Here is a 23,689-nt window from a genome sequence, read left to right on the forward strand (position 1 = left end):
GATTGATTGATTGATTGATTGATTGATTCTTTCTTGGGCCGAAACGGCCCACTCTGTCACGGCAGTTAGTTTCAAAAGATGTTTAAATTAAATAATGTAGTAATAATTATTAGGATGGTATTTATTTGAATAAACGCCTCTCCAATAAAGCATCACTTTGAATAATAATCCCCATCCCCAACCCAACTATCTAATAAACGTCCATCCACATTTATAATAACACAATTATACTATTTGTTGTAGTAGAATTCATCGCACTGTCTACAATTTACCAAGCATTTGTTATTCGTTTTTATCACTTTTCATATCTATTAGAGGATTTCATTTGATTACAAATGTTACCATATTATTAAAACTAAAAAATGTAACGTATATCCCTCGAATAAGCACCTCCCTCAAATTAACTCCGCCTCCCCACCTCCGCCCTATAAGGTCTCTACTAAACAATAAACACTATACTTTAAAATGTTATTAATCATCTAAGACACTGTGAAACAGAGTAGTTTAGTTTTACGAATGTCAAGCATTTTCAATAATGGTAACCGACAGAAAACGTATAAGGAGAACATTATCATTTCGAGAACCATCGTCTACACTTCCTAGAGGGGGAGCGAGCGAAGCGAGCTCACCCTCTAGTACGGTACTTTCTAGTTAATAAAGCATGTTTTCCACTACATCCAAATTTATTTGCGCGAATGCTGTCTAAAAGCTAACAAACCCAGCGTATAAGCTTTCGACACATTCACCCAGTAAATTGAAAACAGTGAATTGTCAATGTGAACAAACAATTCTTATTAGACTGAATAGAAACATAAATACCTTCAGATTAATTTGAGCCCTATTTAAAGTTTGTCCAACTATTAGTTACGGAGTTATTATATATATATATGATATGTAGGTCAAAGGTCAAATATGCCAAAAATCATACTTCCAGCCATTTTTGGACAAACTTTTCCATTAGAACGAATATTAATATGCATCTCCCAAATAATTTGACACTAAAATTATTTCATTTAATCTAAGCGTTGCAAAGATAGGACCATTTTGTTTTCAATGGGTCAAAACATTCAAATTGAGGTCAGAGGTCAAAGATGAATTTTATAACCAGCATGATTCAAATATTCATAAAACACAATGTTTACACTTTCCCCCTGATCTGCACACGAATATATTATTTCTACCCGCACTATTTAGTCCAGTCTATTTTAGTCTTAGTTTAGATATTTGAATCAGTGGTGAAAACATTTGTTTTCTGGATTATTGTACGCTGATGAGTGCATATCAAAATGAATATCGCACAACTTTCTTCATGTATTTTTATATTCTGTTATCATGGTGAGTTATTTTAATGGATATTTTCAATTAAAACAATATTTGAAGTCGTCTAGACTGATATAGATCGGTAATTAATGTCGTTGTTTTCAATATAGTATTTTTGTAATAATTTGATTATCAAATTCTATTTGTTTCAGCTATACTTTGCACTTCTTTACAATGTACTCCTAAACAAGATATCCTGATGGTCAATAATTCAAGTGACTGTTTTCGTGAGTGTGAGTTTCCCGCTAAACCGAGATTGTGCGAATTTGAGTTTACGGTAGCTTGGTGGTATACGTTAGCAGCGGCTTGCATCGACTGTCCTGGTTTCAGACAAGACTGTGATTTGCCTCAATGTTTTACCGTAGATGGTTCACGTAGATCTATCTTGACAGTGAATGGAATGTCACCTGGACCAAGCATACAGGTTCGTATAGGCATGGACTAAAGAACGATTTGGTATAAAGCTCTACACTATCAAACTAGTTTGACAAAAAAAGTGTGATGTGCTCAAATATGGTAGTGGTATGCTCAAATATAGTAGTGATATGACATAATCATGTCCAAATATGAGTACATCATATTTGTTTGTCACATAAGGTTTGATAGTGTAGATAGGGCTTTAGTAAAGAGACAACTTCATCAAATTTAATAATAAATCCAGAGGATTGGAACTGTAAAATGCTTTCTAATTTAGTGATGATTACATTAGAAGTTTCCCTCTGAATTAGTTAATAATAATAATAATAATACACTTATATTGACTTATTAATATTAATTTTGTTTCATTTACGGAGTTATTGTTATTGGTTGCAAATATAATCTAAATATGTTTCAACTATTTGTTTAAAATTTGTTTTTAACAGGTCTGTCATGGTGATACTGTTCGCGTAAAAGTCAAAAACCAACTTCAAGATGGAGGTTCGTTGACAATACATTGGCATGGTATACATCAATTTAACACCGTGTGGGCAGATGGCGTTCCGATGATTACTCAATGTCCCATACCAAGTTCAACCTTTTTCGTATACGAGTTTGTTGCAGACCCGCCAGGTACCCATTGGTGGCACTCTCACGTTGGTGTTCAGAGAGGTGACGGGTTGTACGGAGCATTGATTGTCAGGGAACCAAGACAAAAAGAGTTCAACAGTAAAGAATATGACTTTGACCTTCCACAACATTACATGTTATTTAACGACTGGTTAGGTATTTCAAGTCTTGATCTGTATTTATTAGCGATTGCCAATGCTGTTCCGTCGTCTGGATATACAGATACCATGTTGATCAATGGCAGAAGTCACAATAGGGACATTGATATGGATGTTCCTATCACAGTGTTTGAAGTAGAACAAGGTTTCCGATATCGGATGCGAATAGTAGATGCTTCATTTAGTGAGTGTATTGTAAGAATTACTGTCGAATCCCATCCGATAACGATCATTGCCACTGATGGCTTTGAAATGGAACCGGTTCGTGAAGTGGATGCTTTATACTTTACTGCTGGTGAGAGGTAATTCCAATCTAAATTGTTCATTTTAATTCAAGGGATGGAGCTGACATCATTTGTTTATTTGTGGGCACGGTTTCATGAACTTACATACTTATTTCGTTTAGGATATTTTACTGCAGAAACTATATTTTATACCGCAATAACTTGTTGTTTCAATTTTGGAGAAGTTTACGAATGCGCAGTGACGCATTGTTGGTTTGGCTTTTCAAATAGAAACTTAGAAATGCTGTAATAGTGCATTAATCCAATCAATGCAATACACGCAATTGTTTTTTACGACATGTCGATGGCTGGTAGGTATTTTTTTTTTTAGAAATGTGTATAGCATTCTTTCTTATTTTTAATTATTTCAGAGTGGATTTTGTACTCGAGGCGTCTGCAAAACCCTCAACGTATTGTATATACGTAGTTGGTATACCCAACCCAGTATGCCCTGCGATTGGTGCAGCAAAATTAAAATACAAGAATTCACCAACCATGGATGTAAATTGTACACAGTACAACACAGAACAACGTGATTTTTTTTCAACAGCCGTACTTAAAGATAACGATACAGATGTATACACATTTAAAGATACGCACGCATTACGTAAGATTTTTTTTTTAAATAAATTTTCCAAAGCAATTTGACTTCCCGTCACGAGAGCTGAAAAACATTGGCCTAGCAGACGGCCTAGGCAATTTTGCAATTTTATACACGGCCATAGAGGTATCCAATAGAAGGGTTCTAATATAAACATTCAGTTTGTGTCTTTAGGGGGCATTGCGTCATCAAAACTCTCAATTTCTAGTAGCCTATATTGTATACTATTGTAATATTGTCTTACAATGTCTTTTAATTATCTTTTCGCATTTACTATCTCTGTTGCGCGTGCGTACAAAAGTGTTGTTAAAACGTACGCCAATAGAATTCGAACCATACCATGAAAGCCACTCAGTGCCCTAATAATACTTAATAGAAGGACGTCTGCATATCAAGCAGAAGGTTCCTGGTTCGGATATCGGCTGTTTTTTTAAGAAACCGATTTTCTTAATTTGTTTATTCACAAATATAATATTTAATGTACTAATTCATTGTAGAACCTGTAGATCCGGCTTTATACCACGTGGATACTGTATATTATGTCGTCATGGGCGTCTCATACTACAGTTATACTTCGAATAGACCAGAAGCTGGAACAACTCACTCTCCATTTTTCACCATGAATCAAGTGCAATTTGATTTTCCGGATAAACCGTTTGTTTCATTCGAGCCAAATGGTAACGTAGATTCGTGCAGGACGTACCCAGGGTATAACAATACAGAGTTGGCCGAATGCAATAATACACACTGTAGTTGCCCTCTGGTTGCTAAAGTGAAACTTGGTCAGGTAACTTTATACATTTTACCATGTTTAGTAGTGTGAACATAAATCTACTTCTATTCAATTCAATTTAATTATTTCGACCGAAATCAAACGTATTTTTACATACACTAAACAAGTCAAACAGCAACAGAAGTATCATTAATTTTGGACGAGGGAAGACATAGAGACTCAAGTCACTAAAGCGTGGTTCCCACTAGCGACGCAACACAAGGACGTAACGCAACGCAAGTGAATTGACCAATCACAAGCGATGGCTTATTCGCTTGTGATTGCTAACTGTCTATAACTTCACTTGTCATTGGTTAAAACGCTTGCGTTGCGTTTACGTCATTGCGTTACGTTCTAGTAGGAACCAAGCTTTAAAACGCTTGCGTTGCGTTTACGTCATTGCGTTACGTTCTAGTGGGGACCAAGCTTAACTCTCTGTAGTTTAACTCTTATTATCTTAAGTTGCCAGTGATTTTTTCCCTTTCGAAGTTGAATTATTGTGGAAAACATTATTTGTTGATGCCCGCCATTTCTCGCAGTCTCCGTATATTTACGTTCTAATTTTGTTCAAGATGTATTGTCCCCCAAAAACATGAAAAATGAAGATTAATTAAATAAGATTTTGAATAGGCTATTTTGTAGTTTTTAATAAAGTTAATCACTTCCGTAGAAAAAAAAATAATGTTTTCCCTTATAAAATGACAAAATAAATGGTTAAATTCAACCAAAAATCTATTGGCTGGCAGCCAATTTTACTATTTTTTGCTTTAATTTACAGTTTTTTCAGTTAAATACTTTTTTTTATCATCTAATTTTTGGTCAAAGTGGATAACTATATGACATTAAAATGGCTTATTCAACAAAAAAAATTAAAATAATTATTTTTTCAGGGGGACAATACATCTTTAACCGTTGACTTTTCTTTTAAGGTAGTGGAGTTCGTTGTGATTGATGATGTTCATATTATCAATCACCCGATGCATCTTCATGGACAATCATTCCGACTATTAGCACAAGGACTTAAAAATATAAGTGCTGACGAATTAATCGAATTTGATAAGACACGTAGGTCCTATACATTTTTTTTTTCTTTCTGCTTTTTTAGCAGTCTTGTTCCTCTACCCATGGACCAAATTACCCGGGTGGTCAATATGGCTTGAATTTCTATCAGGCCTTGTACTCGAGAACTCTTTAACCAGCTTATACACTTAGATAGAATAATCTTGAACTAACCGGCGGCACTTACAACGCCGATTGGTTTAGACATTCGCGCAGATTGTTACGCTCAATTTGGAGTTTCATACAGATTGACCCGGGTAAGTTAGTATCATGTGTATAGTCTCGCTAACTTTGTTGTGTAGAAACCGTATACTCGGGTATGTAAATACATGGAGTAAAGAAATGGTAAATATAACCTATAGGCTAGAGGCCCAAGTCGTTGATCCAGCGAAAATATTGCAATGCAAAGCGGTTTAATTATACGTAGAAATTATACGTAATACAAATATGTAAAAAATAATAATGTTTCCGTTTCGTTTATGTAGATGGTTTACCAAGAATCCCGCTTGAATCAGCGGTTGTAAAGGATACGGTGAATATAATTTCGGGTGGTTACGTCATCATTAGATGGAAGGCTGAAAACCCCGGTTATTGGTTCTTTCATTGTCACGTGGAGTACCACTCACTGGTGAGTTATTTAAATATAATAAAAAACAATTCTACGAAGTTTAAAATCATCAGTCTATTAATGCATCGTTTTTTTTCCATTTCTTCCAAGGCGGGAATGGCAATGATTATTCAAGTCGGTGAAGAAGACGAAATTCCAAATCCACCAAAAGGATTTCCAACGTGTGGATCATTCACGCCCGGTGAAGAAGAAAAATCATAACGTTAACTTTACGACGACTTGAAACTGTTATTATAGTCGTCGTCCAGCTCTGCTAAAATCGAGTTCTATTCGCGACTACACCTTATGACGTCATGTCGACACAAACAAGCTAATATATCCCTAATATCAACTTTATTACTGTTAACCACGAAAGATAAAAAAAAACCTGTAATATTATATATCATATATTACGGTAATATCAAGCTAGCACACTGAAAAAAAAGAAGGTGTTGAGGAGAAATATTTCACATTACGTCAATATAGATATAAGTATTTTCTCTCTATAAAACTAAAATGAGAATACATCCTCCTTTTGGACATCCTATTAAGAGGACAATTTGTTTGGGGGGGGGGGAGGGATCCCGAAGGTGTCCCCTTAATAGGAGGTTTGTTTTGTATAGTGTTATATAGACAGTGTTTGTATATTTTTATATTTTTTTTGGTATTAAATTACAGAAATCGCATAAAAGTAGTCCACGAAAGGCCTATATTATAAATGTTTTTCGAGAAATTCTTTGTTAAATATAGACCATGCATTATACTTTATCCGGAGCTGTCTGCTGGGTGTTCTATCGTAACAGGAGATGTATTATTGTCATTTTCATTCAGTGATATATATATAATAAATCCAAGGGCAAAATACTGAAAAATGGCAATGCTGTGGGTATCAGTGGCTGGATCTCATTTGAGATACAAAAAAAGCAAAAAAGCTAAATCAAAACGATAAAGTAAAACAGCCAGAAAAGTTATCAGAGCTTTCGTGGAACACTAGTCCTTCATCAGTGCAAGTATGTGTGCATCTATATATTGCTTGCTCTTTGTCTGTTATGTTTTTGCGTCCCTGACACAAGCATTTGCTTTATTAGTGACGCTACCGTTTTGGAAATAAATGTTAATTTGGATTGATTTAATATTTTAATTTTTTAAATATTTATTAAAAATCATGCCGCCGTACAGTACTGCTGCATTGCTGTTGGTTTTTGTAACGTGACAGTGGGGCGGATCCACCCAATTTTTTCAATTCTGATATAGGCCTAATATTATTATTATGATATATGTTATTAAATAAGTTCATTTGGATCTGATAATGTAATGTGAAAAAAAGTTACTTGTATATGATCCACTATAGTAGTAGTAGGCGAAACGTCAAGGATGTAGTAGCTTCAAGATCAACCAATCAATTTAAGTCCGGTCTTGAACGGGCATGGTCCAACCACCCTCTTAAAGTTGCGCCATATTCAAGAGTTGATGTAATTATCAAGAGGGGCATAGCCTAGCCTCGACTCCGGACCCAGCATTGCTGAGCTCCGGAAACAAGTAAACAAGTAAGTAAGTAAACAAGTAAGTTCTCTGGAAATGTAAGTACCGATATCATCTTACAAACTTGACACTATATTGGATGATATAGAAGTAACTTTTTTTCACATGATATATGTAATTATTTACATATTTTCATTTTTGTTACGTATACTGGTATTGCGTATTGCACACACAGGCATATTTTACAGGTCTACACTTAACCTCCATATCGTATCGTATTGTTGGAATAATTCATTTTTATGGCCTTCAATGCAATTGTTATTATTAATATTGAATAATTACCGCTAAATTAAGTGCTCTTACTCTACAGGTTGGTCGGTCGGTCAGTAAACGCGACTGCAGCCATGTATATGGCCTTGTTATACTGTTAATGTTATTGTAAATGTTACTTAATAAAATTAAAACTAACTGGAAACAAACAAAGATCAGTGTTTCTCTCTACCTTTACAAAGTAATACAATCGATATTGTAAAGAAAAAAAAAGGAAATCAAAGATATGCAACAATAACCTATTAACTGAAATTAAATAATCCCCAACAATTGCATCATTCAACGCTACACATAGATCTCATTTCTTTCACAAAACTAAACGTTTTTTTTCCTTTGTTTTGTATTCAAGCCAGGACCACAATAAAAACAGGTTTTCTTTTACCTGATTGTGTGATCCTGTATAAAGATGTTGTTATATAAAAAGAAAGTAATTACGCGATGATGTTTTTAACGTTTATACCGTTAACAAGCGCCTCTGTTTTTTACTTTTGTTTGGGTATCGTAATTATCGTAATACAAACACTAACCATATGTTATTATTAAGAGTCCATAGTAGAATAATTAATCAAACTACTACTGTAATTGTTTGTGGTAACTTTTAACGTTAATTCTTGTAAGAAAGGGAAACCGTTATCCGCGTCGAACTAAAAAATTATCTACGGCATTTTAACTTTCCAACAATATTCAAATTTGTCGGAAAAGAGACAGCTTATATTTTACCAAGGAGGTATTAGTCGATCGCGCGTCTGTTTGTTGTCTGTTTGTTTTTTAGCAGGATTACTCAAACATTTCTTTACCAAAATGAAAATACAGATAAATATGTGGTGAAGGACCACTTCATTAAATTTTGGAGGCAATCTGGACCAGGGTCCCAATTCTGGACCACTTTTAATAGGCCTACTATTTTCAGACCTGCTAGCGTTAAAAGATAGGAGACAATTTTCAAAAGCCGGTAAGCAGTCTTAAAGTAAACTGAAATTGCGATTTTTCGAGAAAGACCTTGGGTTCTGTTCTGATATGATGAGAATAGTTTCTCGAAACATGTCACGGTATTTTAAGGCAATTTGCCTGTTCATCAAATGCCTCACAATTTTGATTTTGACTCGAACGTTTAGTGGTATCATACATGATTTATCTAATAATATTATGTTAATAGGTTATTAATTTTAACAAAAATTTGTAGAAATGAATTGAATTATGATGTTGAAAAATAAAAGTAATGTTGGTATTTAGTTGGAAAATAAACTATGGATAAAAAAAAAAGAAGAAAATGATATATACTGTAAACAAATATGTTAAGTTATGTGTTAAGAGTTAAGTAAGGTAAAAGAGATGAACATAAAAAGAAACATGTATGGATAATTTTTTTAAAAACCAATTTTAATAGGATAAATATATGTTTAAAAAAAAATGAATACAAGAACAAGAAAATATGTATGAAAAAAACAGTGTATTATTAAAACATGTTAATTAACTACTAAAAAACAAAAAGTAAAATATGTATGTAAATATTTAAAAAGACAATGTCAATGGAAATGTCTCCTACGCCCCTACGACCATCTAGGTCATGGGACAACCAACCAACGAACTTGTTTGCAAATGCCTTCAACTATATAACTATAGAGGTATTACATTATCATCATGTGAGAGTAATAGTATTCTTACAGAAATCCAAGAGGCTTTAGGAAAAATCATAGGTGTGAGGACCACATATTTACACTTATAAAAGCATATTAGCTACGCGTAATGCGGAAAATAAGTTAATATAGGCCTACTTAGCCTTCCTGGATTTCCGTAAGGCTTTTGGCGTAATTGCCTTTTGTCAATAGCATGGAATACTGGTATCCGTGGTAAAGTCTGGAAAATTATTGATAAACTTTATACAAATGTCATATTGCTGTTAAGTTTGATGATATTGTAACTGATTATTTTGATGTCAATGAAGGGGTTAAGCAAGGCTGTTTAGGGTCACCCTTTATAAATGAAAAAAATAAATAAAAAAACAAATGTCTTATTTTCAGCCAAATATGTTGACAGCAAATTGAAGACGGGGAACAAGGAAGCGACGGAAGAGGAATTGGAAAGACTGCTGGATAAAATTCTTGTAATCTTTAGATTCATTCATGGTAAAACCACATGCTTTTTATAGTACATTACAACCCTTTATTACCTCTTAATATTGGTCTCCTCTGAATGGGCGTTGGCCGCAATTGATAAACGTATATTTGTTAATTTCATACGCATATATATGTATTGCCCTAAGTTATAGTGTTTAGTGTGAAACTACTAACTCAATTATAAAACATATACTTTGTGTCATAGGGAAAGATGTGTTTGAGGCATTTTACAAAAAAGGTCTTGCAAAGAGGTTACTAGTCAGCAAGAGTGCGTCCGTAGACGCAGAGAAGTCTATGTTAACTAAACTTAAACAGGGTGAGTAAATAATATATATCGTCGAATTGATGCAACATATCACACTTATATTACCCCTGAATAATGAATGAACTATTTACCATTAATATCATGAGTAATGTAATCAACATGCGAGTGAGTGGCCGCACGGTTAAGACAGTGGAACCATAATATGTAGCCATAATATCTGCAAGGGTTCGAGGCTTACTCACTCCATGGTTCTGGTGGTAGAACGAGTCTTCTCGGATAAGGACTAAACACCGTAGGTCCAGTGTACACATCTGTTTCATGTGCACTTTAAAGAACCTAGTACGAGGTAGGGGGTTACCCCGGTGTACTAGTATATTACAGCCACTGATCTTAACTGGGCCCTCTGGGAGACCAGTCAGTCAGTCACTGAAGATAAATAATAATAACAAAACTAACCACATGAAATTAGTTCACACAGCCACTACTTTACAGTAGGCCATCTAGTAGGCCTCCTAGTTCTGTAATAATAATCAATTTGTTGATTGTGGAACTTACAAAGATGAAGAACCACAGCAACATAGTATTATTATTATTATTATTTATTGCCAAAAACTAGTTACAAACAAACAAAACACAGAAACTAAGGGAGTAGGCAGGAACCTAAAAGTGAACCTAATCACTATAACAAGAGTTCAGGTTCCGTACTCCCAAAGTAACAACAATGATATAAAATAAACTATATAAAAATATTTAAAAAACAAATAGACGAATCAACAGTGTCAATATAAAATAAACGGATAAAATACATAATAGTCGATTCAACAAAGTCAATATAAAACATGTGATTTTTGGTGTATTGGCACCATCTTTCAAATTATCCAAAATTCAATATAATTATAAAGCACTGTCTACACTATCAAAACTATAAAAAAAGTGTGATGTGCCCATGGTAGTGATATGCTCAAATATGGTAGTGATATGACATTCCCATATATAGACACATCACACCTTTTTGTCACATAAAGTTGAGCACTGATGTTTGTTTTTGTAGAATGTGGTGGAGCATTTACAAGTAAGTTGGAAGGCATGTTTAAAGATATGGAGTTATCCAAAGACATCATGGTAGCATTCAAGCAGGTAGGCTAACCACTCTCTCATTGCAACATTACCTTATTTCATTTGTCTTATTTAAATTACAAGAAATAAAACAAGTAAAAAAACCAAAAGAATGAAAAGGCAACATGAATTTGGATGTGAGCCCTCTGTAGTTTTCTTTTTAAAATGCTATTAAGAAATAAACCCTGCCAGATTTTAGTGGTCTTTAGTAGCTTTTGTCTAAAATTAAAATCCCTCCAACAAAAATCTGGCATTAGAAATGGTCTTTTAAATCCTACTATTTAGAGGGAAATTAAATGTAATCTGTTTGGTTGGTCTGTCCATTTATGTGTATCTCAAAAACTGCAGTATTTGTCTGATTTTTTTCAACATTTCAATGGCTGTCCTACCCTAACAATACATTTAAACGTTTATTTTAAAGTTTTTTTAATTGGAGGGAATATTTGAATGAAATGTTTATTTGAGTCCACTTAAAAACTGTGGTCTATGGTCTCTAAATAAGATGGAGTCTTTAACTGGAGGGAGCAGCTAATTTCATCCGGGCCACATTACAGCAGTCTTTAATTGGAGGGAGTCTGCTATTGTAATTATTAATTATTATTTATTATTATTATATGTATTTTGTACAGCATATGCAGCACCAATCAGTGCCGGGCAATATTGAGATGACCGTCAACATATTGACTATGGGCTACTGGCCTACGTACACACCGATGGAGGTACACCTGCCCTCAAACGTAAGTCATCTACCACTAATATAATATGTAAAAGTACGGCTTGAGCTAATATTTATTTTATTATTACACAGATGTAATTTATAGATAACTTCTTTAAAGACGTATTGTCCCCCAAAATCATGAAAAATAAAGATTAATAAAATGAGACTTTGAATAGATTATTTTGTAGCTTTAATAAAGTTAATCATTTCTGTAGAAAAAAAACTGGAAAAATCATTAACAAATTATAAAATTACAAAATAAATGCTTAAATTCAACCAAAAACCCATTGGCTGGCAGCCAATTTGACTATTTTTTGCTTTATATTAAATTTTTTTAGGTAAATACTTTTTTTTCGATCCAATTTTTGGTCAAAGGGGATAACTATTTCGCATCAACAGAAAAATTGTTAAGAATTAATGTTTCAGGGGGACGACAATACATCTTTAAGGTTAGCCAAACTGGTAAGACTGATCACTCTTAAAATCAAAACACTAAACATTGCTGACAATCATTTGTTTATAATTCTATCCATGTATTTAATAGCAATGTTTTTAGATCTCTGTAATTTCTTTGTTATGTATGTATATCAAATGTAAATTAATTAAACGAAATTGAATTTGTACCTTGTTGCGTAAATGACAATAAATACTATCGTATCGTATCATACATAAGAGCATTGTATTATCTTCTATACAGTCGGGCAGCAAAGTGGTTGACCTCGCGAATTATTACCAAATCAAAATTTGAATTGCCGCCATCTTGGAATCGCGATAAAGCAAGTAGTGCGGAATTACAAAATGCAGCAAAAAAAAATTTCAATAACATTTAAATAGCATATTCATACAATTAAATTTATATTAATAAAATTCAACTAAGGATTTTACGAAAGACAGGCTACTTAACAAATACTGCCGAGATCGGTTCCCCCACACGGCGTAGGGTACCGCAGTGCTAAGGGGCCTAGGTAGGAAAAAATCTGATTTTACCTGTTAAACATGCTTGAACCAAGGCCATTTTAATATATATTATCCAGATTATATATCAAAACAAACTGATAAAAGGATTTGTTGATTTGCTTCTGATGAGAAAAGTGCCGGATTCATTTCGCTGACGGCGAATGAATACACGAATTTTCGCCATTTTCTAGCACTAGCCTTGGGTACCCAGACAGCTGATAACGATTATATTCGATTGTCCAGACGTCTCTGCTACTGGTGCTCAATACTACAGTATGTATTACCATTGACCTATAGGTCCATGGTATTACTGTACATATAGTACTGTATGTTTAGTTTTTGCTTTCTTTATGGCAAAATAAATATTTAATTTTTATTATTGCTTATTTTGGTTTAACTTTATCCAAGAAGAAGTAAATATTATTATATATTTGCATATTACAGTCAAGTTGCAACTGCCACGAATCCACTCCACTTTGGTTACTAAATAACTAAATAATTAATAGTATAACATCATAACTAACAAACAAATTAACAAGTTAATAAATTAACCACCATTAAATAATTTTATTTACAAAAAAGTATTTTACATACAGTATAACATGTAATATCTTATTTACATCGAAGTAAAATATGCCTATCAAACTATCTTGCTCAGGCTAAAATATCAAGTTATATGTCAATATTTGAGTTAAATCATCGCGATAATAAAAATTTTTATTTTTTTTTTATTTTTAAAAGACATCTGTTACGTACATCAATTTACAAATATCAAAATAGGATTGTTTTTGCAGCACAAGATGAATCACAAGTCGGATAGTTTATTCTTAGAAACCTGAAAGAAAAAAAAAACACCAATAATGAGCTATTCATAGTTAAATAATTTTAATGTCAAATTTAGTCATCCTAAATTTTGTCGCCATGATCACTACTATACACAATACTGTATATATAAATATCATATGTACGACCATCCAAATTACCTCATCCTACCTACAGTCCTTCCTAGCCTAGGCTACATTATTGTCATATATTTACAAACCTCCAACAGCCACAACGTATTTTCTTTTCTTTGGCAAAGAATTTCCCGTAATATAGTCCTAAATTAATTAAATAAATCAAAAGGTCTAGGCCTAGGCCTTTCTTTAAATATCCGACGATATATATCCATAATCCAGTGGATATAGATTCAACATTTTAAACATAATAATAATATGGCTTTACATTGATTATAATAAGTCGGCGATATGCCACTAAAAACTAGCCTGCGGCCCTCTCTATCCGCCTACAAATAGCACTGGGTTTCCGTCAAATGGGCTAGGCCTAGCCTAGGCCTAGATAATACTAGTACTACAAGTTGGGTACATTTTTTTACGACCAAATAATCTACAATTATATTGCAATATTTACCAAACTAGCACCAAATCCAAAATAATAAAGCTACTAATAACATATTTTGGTATATTAACTGGTTTAAAAACGGATTGCACATAGTGATTTTGAAGGATTGAAATTACTCAACCACACGGCCTGTACTAAACATACGAATCCAAGATGGAGTCTGCTTAGAATATATCCCCAGCTTTGAACGGATATTGAATCCGTCCCACAAGCTGAACCAAGCTTAAACTTTCAGAAAAGATAGATTAATAACCTAATAACCAACCACTAAGTTTTTATAAAGGTTCCGTGCTGATGAGAAAAGTGCCGGATTCCCTACGAAACCAAACAAATAAATCATGTAGCCTACCTCAACGAACACCTCCATCTGCACTTTTTTCTTCAATAAGCTCTGTCGTCATTTCCTGGGCTATTTATACCAAAATTTTGTGGCGGGAATAATCTTCCATATTAGGAGTAACAATTTCCAAATATAGAAAGATATAATTTAACCCGGATGGTGGAAATTGCAGCAGATTTGTAAGGGTATTCCCATGCAAAATGCTTGCCGCGAAGTGAAAAGCGAACCGGAAGTCACTATAACTTGGCGATGCTCAGTGACCTGCGCAGTTAAAAAACAGCGTTTTAACGGTTAAATGAGCACTTTGCTGCTCGACTGTATATATGCACATAGAGTATCACGGTGTGACGTCACAACGATACAGGGCGCTGCATGGTTGCTAGCCAACCAAAAAATTCGTTCAGCCCTACTATGTTGATAAACAGTGAGGATCTCTATTTATATCAAATTATGTTTCTTAGCTTGATTTTTTTTAACTTAAACTGTAGTTGAAGAATAAATAGATTGTTAAAAACAAATATTTAGTGATATTTTGAAATTTTAGTTTGTTTTTATTAAAAATGTTTTAAAATGACTACTCCAAACCATTGGTGATCTTGGAGTCACTCAGGCAGACTGAACGCATTTTTGGTTGCGCTAGCAACCACGCAGCGCCACTTACCGTCGTGACGTCAGCACCGTGATACTCTATAAGCACCTAAGCTAAACCAATAAATAAATTAAATATTAATTATATTATTTATATATTATATTATCAAAAATTAAACATCAGCCATGTCATTTTCCCTTTCCATTTCTAATTGCTTAAATTAATATCTCGGCTATTTACATACAATACAAGGCAACCTAATATATTGACTCAATGTTTAAATTGTTTATTCAGAAAACATAATCTTTCTCGTGATGGATTTTTAAACATATTTCTTCATATTGATCCTAATATCAATTCATCTTCATCGAAATTTGCATCTGTGGATAAATGATAAATAAACTGTATATAAAAACAAGATTAAAATATTAACAGCATTGATATGTATGTAAAATGTTAACAAAATATTGTTATTTATTCATAAAACAAATATTGAATGACTTATACTGGTAAGCATATCATAGGCTGCATAATATCTCTATGGTTGCATTTGCATAAGTTAATTATTTACACAGCATAGAGTGTCCGTAGTATGTAATGGATTGTACTTTCTAACAGTTAACAGAAGATAATTAAACTAAATATTGCTGGTTGATGGTAGACATTGCAATAACACTGTTTGTATATATTGTGTTAAAACTGTGTAAAACATTCTCACTCCTGAGGACAATCAAAGCATATTGATCGAAACTTCAAGAAACCTAACAGTTCTTTTCAGAACTAATGTATGTGGTGTACCGCAAACTTTATATCAACATAGGATTTCGCCATTCAAGCCTTCAAACAATATAAAACTATGTACTTTGAAGATCAGTGCACTAGTACTGAAAGTGCCTGCAGAATAAAGAAAGAATAAATAAATAAATAAATAAATGTCTAAAAAAACTAATTTCACTCAATATTCTTGATTTGTGCAGTCCTACGTCGGTCTTTGTCTAGACTTAGAAACCAGTAAAAGAGAGTAAAGCTCTGTCTACACTATTTTGACCAAAAAAAATTGTCATTACCATACCATTAATTAAAAATCATAACTCTTTGTTTTGTTAATTTTTATTGAATAATAATAAATTCATAACAAAAATCTTGAAAGTTGTTGTTTGCGTAGCATTCAATCAACTGTATGAAGCACACTATATATACGATATAATATAAGTCGACCATTATTATTAAAATGTATTATTAATGACTTCGAAAAGGCGGGCAAAATTATACTCGGCCAGGACTATGAGAGTTATGATGCTGCCTGTACTCGACTTAAAATCACTGGTCTTGCTAAACATAGAGAAAAATTAATATTAAAATTTGGAGAAGCCTGAATCCTTAAGTCAGAGATACATCGTGATGTGTTGCTGCTTAAAGAGATCTAGATTACGTAACCCCAATAAGCACTAATAGAAACTCAGCTATTCCATATTAATATTTAAAAACTGAATGCCTCTTGTTAATAATTGTGTAATATGACCACCTATGAAACGTTAAAAATAATCAATTGAAGAGCAGTGCCAATAACTTTAAGTTATTTATATAGTATTATATTTTATTATTCCCATTTTAATTGTATTTTTCAAAGTTGTTTTGTAATATAGTTAATATAGTATGTGTTTTGTCACAGTGGATATGTGCATTACTGTATATAGATTATTTTATTTTTTAGATGGTGAAATTACAAGAGTTATTCAAAACGTTTTACCTTAGCAAACACAGCGGACGCAAGTTACAATGGCAACCAAACCTAGTTCATTGCGTCATGAAAGCCTCCTTTAAAAAGGTATTACAGTCAACTCTCCCAATACCTTTGGGCTAACCGAATATGTCTGGTTTTCCGGAAAGTCTGGTATTCAGAATGTGTATTTAATGGTAAAAATGAATTTGGGACCTTTTGGACCTCAAGAAAAAAGTCTGGTTTTGGGAGAGTTTTCAGAGAGTCTGGTATTGGGAGAGTTGATTGTATAATATTAAAAAATGTATTGTCCCCCAAAATATGAAAAATAAAGATGAGTAAAATCCAATTTTGAATAGGCCATTTTTTAGATTTAATCAAGTTATTCAATTCTTAGCCGATTCCCTGTTTAATTGTAATAACTATATGAAAAATTAATTGATTATTTTTTTATATGAAATGTTTGCTGTTATTCGGTCATGTGCTGTCATAATTTATTTTGTATTTATGTTTTTTTTCTTTTCCTTAGAGTATGAGAGAACTCAGCGTATCATCATTATTCCAAACTCTTGTATTACTTATGTTTAATGACAGTACAGAGTGCACATTAGAAGACATTAAACAGGCAACAGGAATTGGTAAGCTTGTATGGTGACTTGGTTGTGAAGTGCCTGCCTTCCAATCCTATGGTCCGGGGTTCAATCCTGATCTAGCTCCAATGTTGTAACGTACTCTTTTAACTCGACTGCTTCAGCCTCAAATGAGACTAAAGTTCTGTCTACACTATCAAAGAAAATGTGATGTGCCCAATATGGTAGTGATATGACATCGTCGTGTCCATATTTGGGCACATCAATTTTTTTTTTTCACATTAAGTTCAATAGTGTAGACAGAGCTTTTGTTTATAATTAAATTATAGTTTATCTATCCTATCCTATTTTTTTTTTTATTTCTTGTTGTTGGATGTGTTTAAAAAAAAATTTGTAATTATAAAGAATTCCTAAATTTATAAAATTCCTCACCTAAAATAGGCTAGAAAATCATTTTTAGGCTAGTATACACAGCTAAATGTTTACAGGATTTTTTTATAATTTTTTTCAGAGGATAGTGAGCTCCGAAGAACACTTCAGTCTCTTGCTTGCGGCAAGGCTCGGGTGATACTTAAAACTCCCAAGGTAAGGATTCAATTTAACAGTGTTAACATTTTTAAATACGTTTTTCATTCTTCTAAAAATTGTAATTTTATTTTTATTTTATTTTAGAGTAAAGATGTGTTTGATGGTGATAAGTTTGTTTACAATACTCCCGACAGTTTCTGTCCCATTTTACGATCTCTAAAGACTAGAATATTGATTAATAGATTTTTGATTGATATAATTGATTGATAGATTATTGGTTGATTGATTGATTATTGATTTATTGATAGATTGAGGAGCAAGTGAATACACAGGAACGCGTCTTCCAAGACCGACAGTATCAAATTGATGCAGCAATTGTGCGCATCATGAAGATGAGGAAGAAGCTAAGTCACGCACTATTGGTCTCAGAGCTCTATAACCAGTTGAAGTTTCCAGTAAAGGTAAGTGCTGTTTTTGTCACTTTTTATTCCCAGTGTGCAGATGTTTGTTTGTTTATGGTTGATTACTACACAACCAATCATATTCTTTATATTTTGCTTCACTTTTTTTGTTTTGCCTTTATTTTTTATATACATTTCATTTTTTATGTGCTTTTAATTTTTCATAAGGAGGCACTTGCATCATTCCTTTTCAGTTTCAATTCCACGTATTCCTAAATAATTAAAATAAATAAGATAAATAATTCATTCAAATCATTTTGTATCTTTATTTTGGACTTTAAATTCATAGAAAACAGCACATAAATAACAAAAGTCAATCCACAAATTAGACATGAGTTTAACTTAACTTGACAACAAAAGCTCTTTCATTTTTTAACCTAACCTAATATTTTGTACGAAGCTATATAAAAATGTTCTCGTAAATTTGGTAAATAAAGAGTACATTAAATTTTAGATGAGTGAAATTTATTACAGATTTTAAATATAGAAGTGATTGTTAAGCTCTGCTACAAAATGTATTGTGCCCAAATATGGTAGTGATATGACATCATCATGTCCATATATGAGCACATCACATTTTGTTGTCACAAAGTTAGATAGTGTAGACAGAGCTTAACTCGGCAAGTTTTCACGATTGGAGCATGCATCCTTACATGTTGCTTTTTCTGCTTGCTTAGTACCTACTTGCTTATATATGTTTGTAGTACTATGATGAATAAAGTATTTTTTTCTTTTGTGTGCTTGTGTTTTTTCTTCATTTTCTGACAGCAACCTTAATCAATGCTTGGAGATCTAACATAAAATAAATAAGGAAAATAATAATTGTAGTAGTAGTAATGGGTTGCATATGTAAGCTAGGTTGTGAATATGGTTATATTATATGGTCATCATAGTGTCATATGATGTCCCATCATGTCTAGGAGGGTCGCGTCACTTATGGTCGCAACCTCCCCTGTAGGATTACATATCCTGTAGGATTACATGTCCTGTAGAATCACATGTCCTGTAGGATTACATGTCCTGTAACCCAACAATTTCTAATTTAAATTTAAAAAAATATTATTAAATATTAGCATGAATCAAACTAAATATAGGTAGATTTCACTAATTAACCTGATTTTACCCAGAATGCATTTGTTTTTATTCGCAGCCAACAGATTTGAAGAAACGAATAGAAAGCTTGATAGAGCGCGATTACATGGAACGAGATAAGGACAGTTCCAATCAGTACCATTACGTAGCATAGACAATTATATACAAATTCACACAGCAAATAAATAAGATTGTGTGTGTTCTATGGCAGTTGAAGGAAGGTTGCTGTGGATGTGGGATGACTAAAGCTCTGTCCACACTATCAAACTAGTGTGATGTGCCCAAATATGGTAGTGATATGCCAAAATATGATAGTGATATGATGTCATCGTCTCCATGTATGGGCACATAACATTTTGTTGTCATTATAAAGTTTGAATGTGTAGACAGAGCTTAATCGTACAGAGACAATAATCATTATTATATACATATGTATGCTTACACATCGATGTGGTCATGGCTTCTGCTTGTTTCCACTTGGATGCAACGCAATGACTTAAAGAGCACCACAAGTAATCATCCAATCTAGCGCTTGTGATAGGTCAACAGTGCCCATATATGGACTTGATGTCATACCCATACCATATTTAGGCACATCACACTTTTTTTTGTCAAACTAGTTTGACAGTGTAGACAAGGCTTAAGCATTCACAGATTATCATGAAATCATCAGGTGATTGGTAACATTGTTGCATCATACCATCCAAAGGTCATCCATGTGGTTGGAACGGTGACCTGATTATGTTTAATATCACAAAAACTTGACCGCTGTGTATTTTCTGGACAATTTCGTCCTTCTACGGCTGCTGTGAAATACTTTGATATTATTTGCTTCTTTGGTATTTAAGAATTTCTGTGACAACTTATCCAATTATAAATGTATTTTTTTGTTTATCCGTAATCAAAATGGCGCTCGAATAGCCTTAAGTTGTGTTTACATTAAGCCTGGATTTGGTTCCATGGCAGGAGTATGAAATGCGTTAGTGTGAACAGATGTATTATAAAGCTTGATTCCTACTATGACTCAACGCAGTGAAGATATTTAGAGCACTCAAAAGCGAACAACAACCGGTTACGTCATTGTGTTGCTCACTTCTGATTGGTCAAATTACCTACGTTGCAGGTTACGTCATTCTTTTGCTTGCTTCTGATTGGTCAAATTACCGACGTAGCCGGTTACGTCATTGTGTTTCTCACTTCTGATTGGTCAAATTACCTACGTTGCGGGTTACGTCATTGTGTTGCTCGCTTCTGATTGGTCAAATTACCTTCGTTGCGGGTTACGTCATTGTGTTGCGCCTCGGTGAGAACCACAATTTGTCACAATTCTTTATCTGGCCACTGTATCGGAATTTGAACTCACTGTGTGAATGCAGCTTTATGACGGTATTGCCATAATGATTATGGAAAGTACTTGCACGTGTAAACGACGCATAACGGTATATGATAAGAAAGAATGTACCTTGTAATAAATGCGCTTTTATAAATGCTTGTTATTATTTATTACTAGGGATCACCAAGATTGGAGGGATTGGGGTGGGTGTGGGCTTGTAGTGCGAACAGTGCAGGATCTGGACAAGCTTTTCGGTACTTTCTAGTACTACTGTAAAACGTATGACATAAACTTTAATACCGTATGCGATTTGTCTAATCTCAAAGAACCATAGGCCCAATCATACATTTAGTGCCGAGACCTTTTTCAATTATTAAGTAATTGTTATGTAACCACCGCCATCATGTCACTTATACTTCTTAAGTTCTAGGAAGCTGTCGATTCGCGACGAATATGGGGTTAGGGTTAACTACAATACGCATAATGGGTTGTCGGTCGTCGCCTGAACCTAGAAACCGCCACACAACTGAGTGTCGTCGAGGAATGGCGTAATGCCTGGTTTCCACTAGAGACGCGACACAACGAAGTAAAGGGATTTGACCAATCACAAGAGATGGAGTTATTCGACCGTCGCTTGTCATTGGTCAACTCGTTTGCGTTGCGTCTACGTCCTTGCGTTGCGTTCTAGTGGGAACCAAACTTTAGGAAGCGCTTATGCCTACCAACGTCCCTGCATGCGCACAATGAATTAGCTCGACTTTACTTGCTTGTCAGTCGTCGCAAATCGAAAGCTTTCTACTGGCACCACCACGGCGATCCATACACTATGGCTTTCTTAGTTTCTTACTTACCCGGGTGGTGAGTTGGATTTGCTAACTTTGGTGGGCGGGTCACAAACTTACTCGGGTACGATAAATAAGTCTGACGGGGTTACATGTTAACAACTCTCTGATTAAACTAACATTTACACTAATCATAATTTGGTTTGCGCCTTATAATCATTGTTTAACAGGTTTAACGTTTTTTTGTTTTACCAATTAAAGGCAACGGCGGGTTTTAAATTGGATTTAGACGTATACTTCACATGTTCCAGAGTGTAGATATTGTTTATATATTGGGTTCAATAACTGGTGTAGCTAATTAACAATGTATAACAATATTCAATAATTAGCCAATGAATAAGATTAACTAGAACTAATAAAAATCTGTGTAAAAAAGTGACTTCGGAAATGTACTGAATATTGTAGCCTTTATTTTAGTATTACATTTCAGAAAACGAAAAAAACTAAAAAATTTGTTCACGACGTCGTACGTACGTTTCTCGGAGAATAATTATAGATATTTGTGTGTTGGTTTTTCATGAAAATTGTTAAATATTATAGCAATACTGATAAAGCTTGAACGCAACGCAAGGACGTAAACGCAACGCAAGCGTTTTAACCAATGACAAGCCAAGTTATAGACAGTTAGCAATCACAAGCGAATAAGCCATCGCTTGTGATTGGTCAATTCACTTGCGTTGCGTTACGTCCCTGTGTTGCGTCGCTAGTGGGAACCACGCTTTATATTCCGGTACTGCGTTTTGTATTACGTATGTAGTCAAAATCTCAGTACTGCATAATATTACTAAATGATAAGTGTTGTTACGTTAAATCAAGCAGTGGTGGAGGTTTGACGCCAGAGAGAGTTGTTGGGTACACCAGAGAGAGTTTTTGGGTGTCAGAGAGAGTTGTTGGGTGTCAGGGAGAGAGAGTTGTTGGGTACCAGAGAGAGTTGTTGGATGAGGGAGTTGTTGGGTGCCATATTGCACTAAGCCAAACGTTGTGGCACCTTTTAATTCCCCTCTATCCATTTTATTTTATTAATTTTAGCAACATTAAAACAATACAAAACTTGAGTGTGCCAAGGAGTGGCAAAAGAGGTCAAAGGACCACTGTCGCCATAAGGCAGCACTCAAAGCATACATACATAAAACAATGTAAATATGTAATATTAATACCATAATTGTATACATTAAAGAGGCATAGTGTTTTTAAAGTGGTCCATTAACATGTTTTTAAATTGTACCCAACTTCCGCATACAAAGGCGTCTTTAATATTGACCGGTATTGAATTCCACAAACAAATAAATCTGGTTGGGATACAATGCTTTCCACTATCAGTTTTGGATGCAAGGTGTTTAAAAGTTAGAACATCCAAATGCCTACAATTGATAGTCAACATATTTAAAATAAAACTATTCTATTCTGTAATTTATATAATATATTTGTAACAAAAATAACGGTAAAATAATCTCGATTTGATTCAGCTGTCATCAAATTCAGTCTAGTTAATCGGTCAGAATATGGCTGATCTAAGATTCGTTGATGAAGGATAAATCGACTTGCCATTCTTTGAATTTTCTCTATCTTATTAATATGACATTGACGATAAGGATACCAAACAGGGGAGCAATATTGGATATGGGGAAGAACAAGACATTTATAAAGTTTAAGTAAAACAGATGTAGAACAACCTGTGGCAATTAGGCCTAATATAGCCAATAGCTGAATGCGGGATGATTCAGGTGTGACGGGTCGAATCGGCCCACTTTTTAGGCCGATATAATGTCTGACTAAGAGTGGCTTCTAATTTCATTAGACTCTCGGTAGGTTTTTATGATATAAAATATTGTAAAGTACATTACATTCTAACATTTTGAATGTTTTGTTATTTTGGGAGGATTTTTAATTGTTCGCGCTTTACTTTTATGTAATTTATTTTCAAGAAGGAGTGTAGAAGTCTAAGTACAAACAAAGAGGG

General features: G+C 33.8%; 2 protein-coding genes across 2 annotated transcripts; both read left to right on the forward strand.

Annotated features, from left to right (window-relative positions):
- The first annotated feature begins 1,654 nt into the window (after positions 1-1,654).
- LOC140049070 (uncharacterized) lies at positions 1,655-6,400 on the forward strand. The gene is made up of 6 exons (XM_072093893.1): positions 1,655-1,744; positions 2,184-3,416; positions 3,908-4,197; positions 5,112-5,247; positions 5,727-5,869; positions 5,960-6,400. The coding sequence occupies exons 2-6, from the start codon at positions 3,143-3,145 to the stop codon at positions 6,068-6,070; spliced, it is 954 nt and encodes a 317-aa protein (XP_071949994.1). The 5' UTR covers positions 1,655-1,744; positions 2,184-3,142; the 3' UTR covers positions 6,071-6,400.
- Positions 6,401-9,227: 2,827 nt separating this feature from the next.
- On the forward strand, positions 9,228-22,108 carry LOC140050249 (cullin-4A-like). The gene is given in 11 exon segments (XM_072095360.1): positions 9,228-9,357; positions 9,682-9,786; positions 9,983-10,093; positions 11,094-11,179; positions 11,788-11,895; positions 16,878-16,991; positions 17,413-17,521; positions 17,985-18,058; positions 18,146-18,194; positions 18,272-18,462; positions 19,613-22,108. Coding segments are annotated over 11 exon segments (1,173 nt in total). The 3' UTR covers positions 19,709-22,108.
- The last annotated feature ends 1,581 nt before the right edge of the window (positions 22,109-23,689 follow it).

This window comes from Antedon mediterranea, chromosome 5 (assembly GCF_964355755.1).
Source record: "Antedon mediterranea chromosome 5, ecAntMedi1.1, whole genome shotgun sequence".
NCBI lineage: Eukaryota > Metazoa > Echinodermata > Crinoidea > Comatulida > Antedonidae > Antedon > Antedon mediterranea.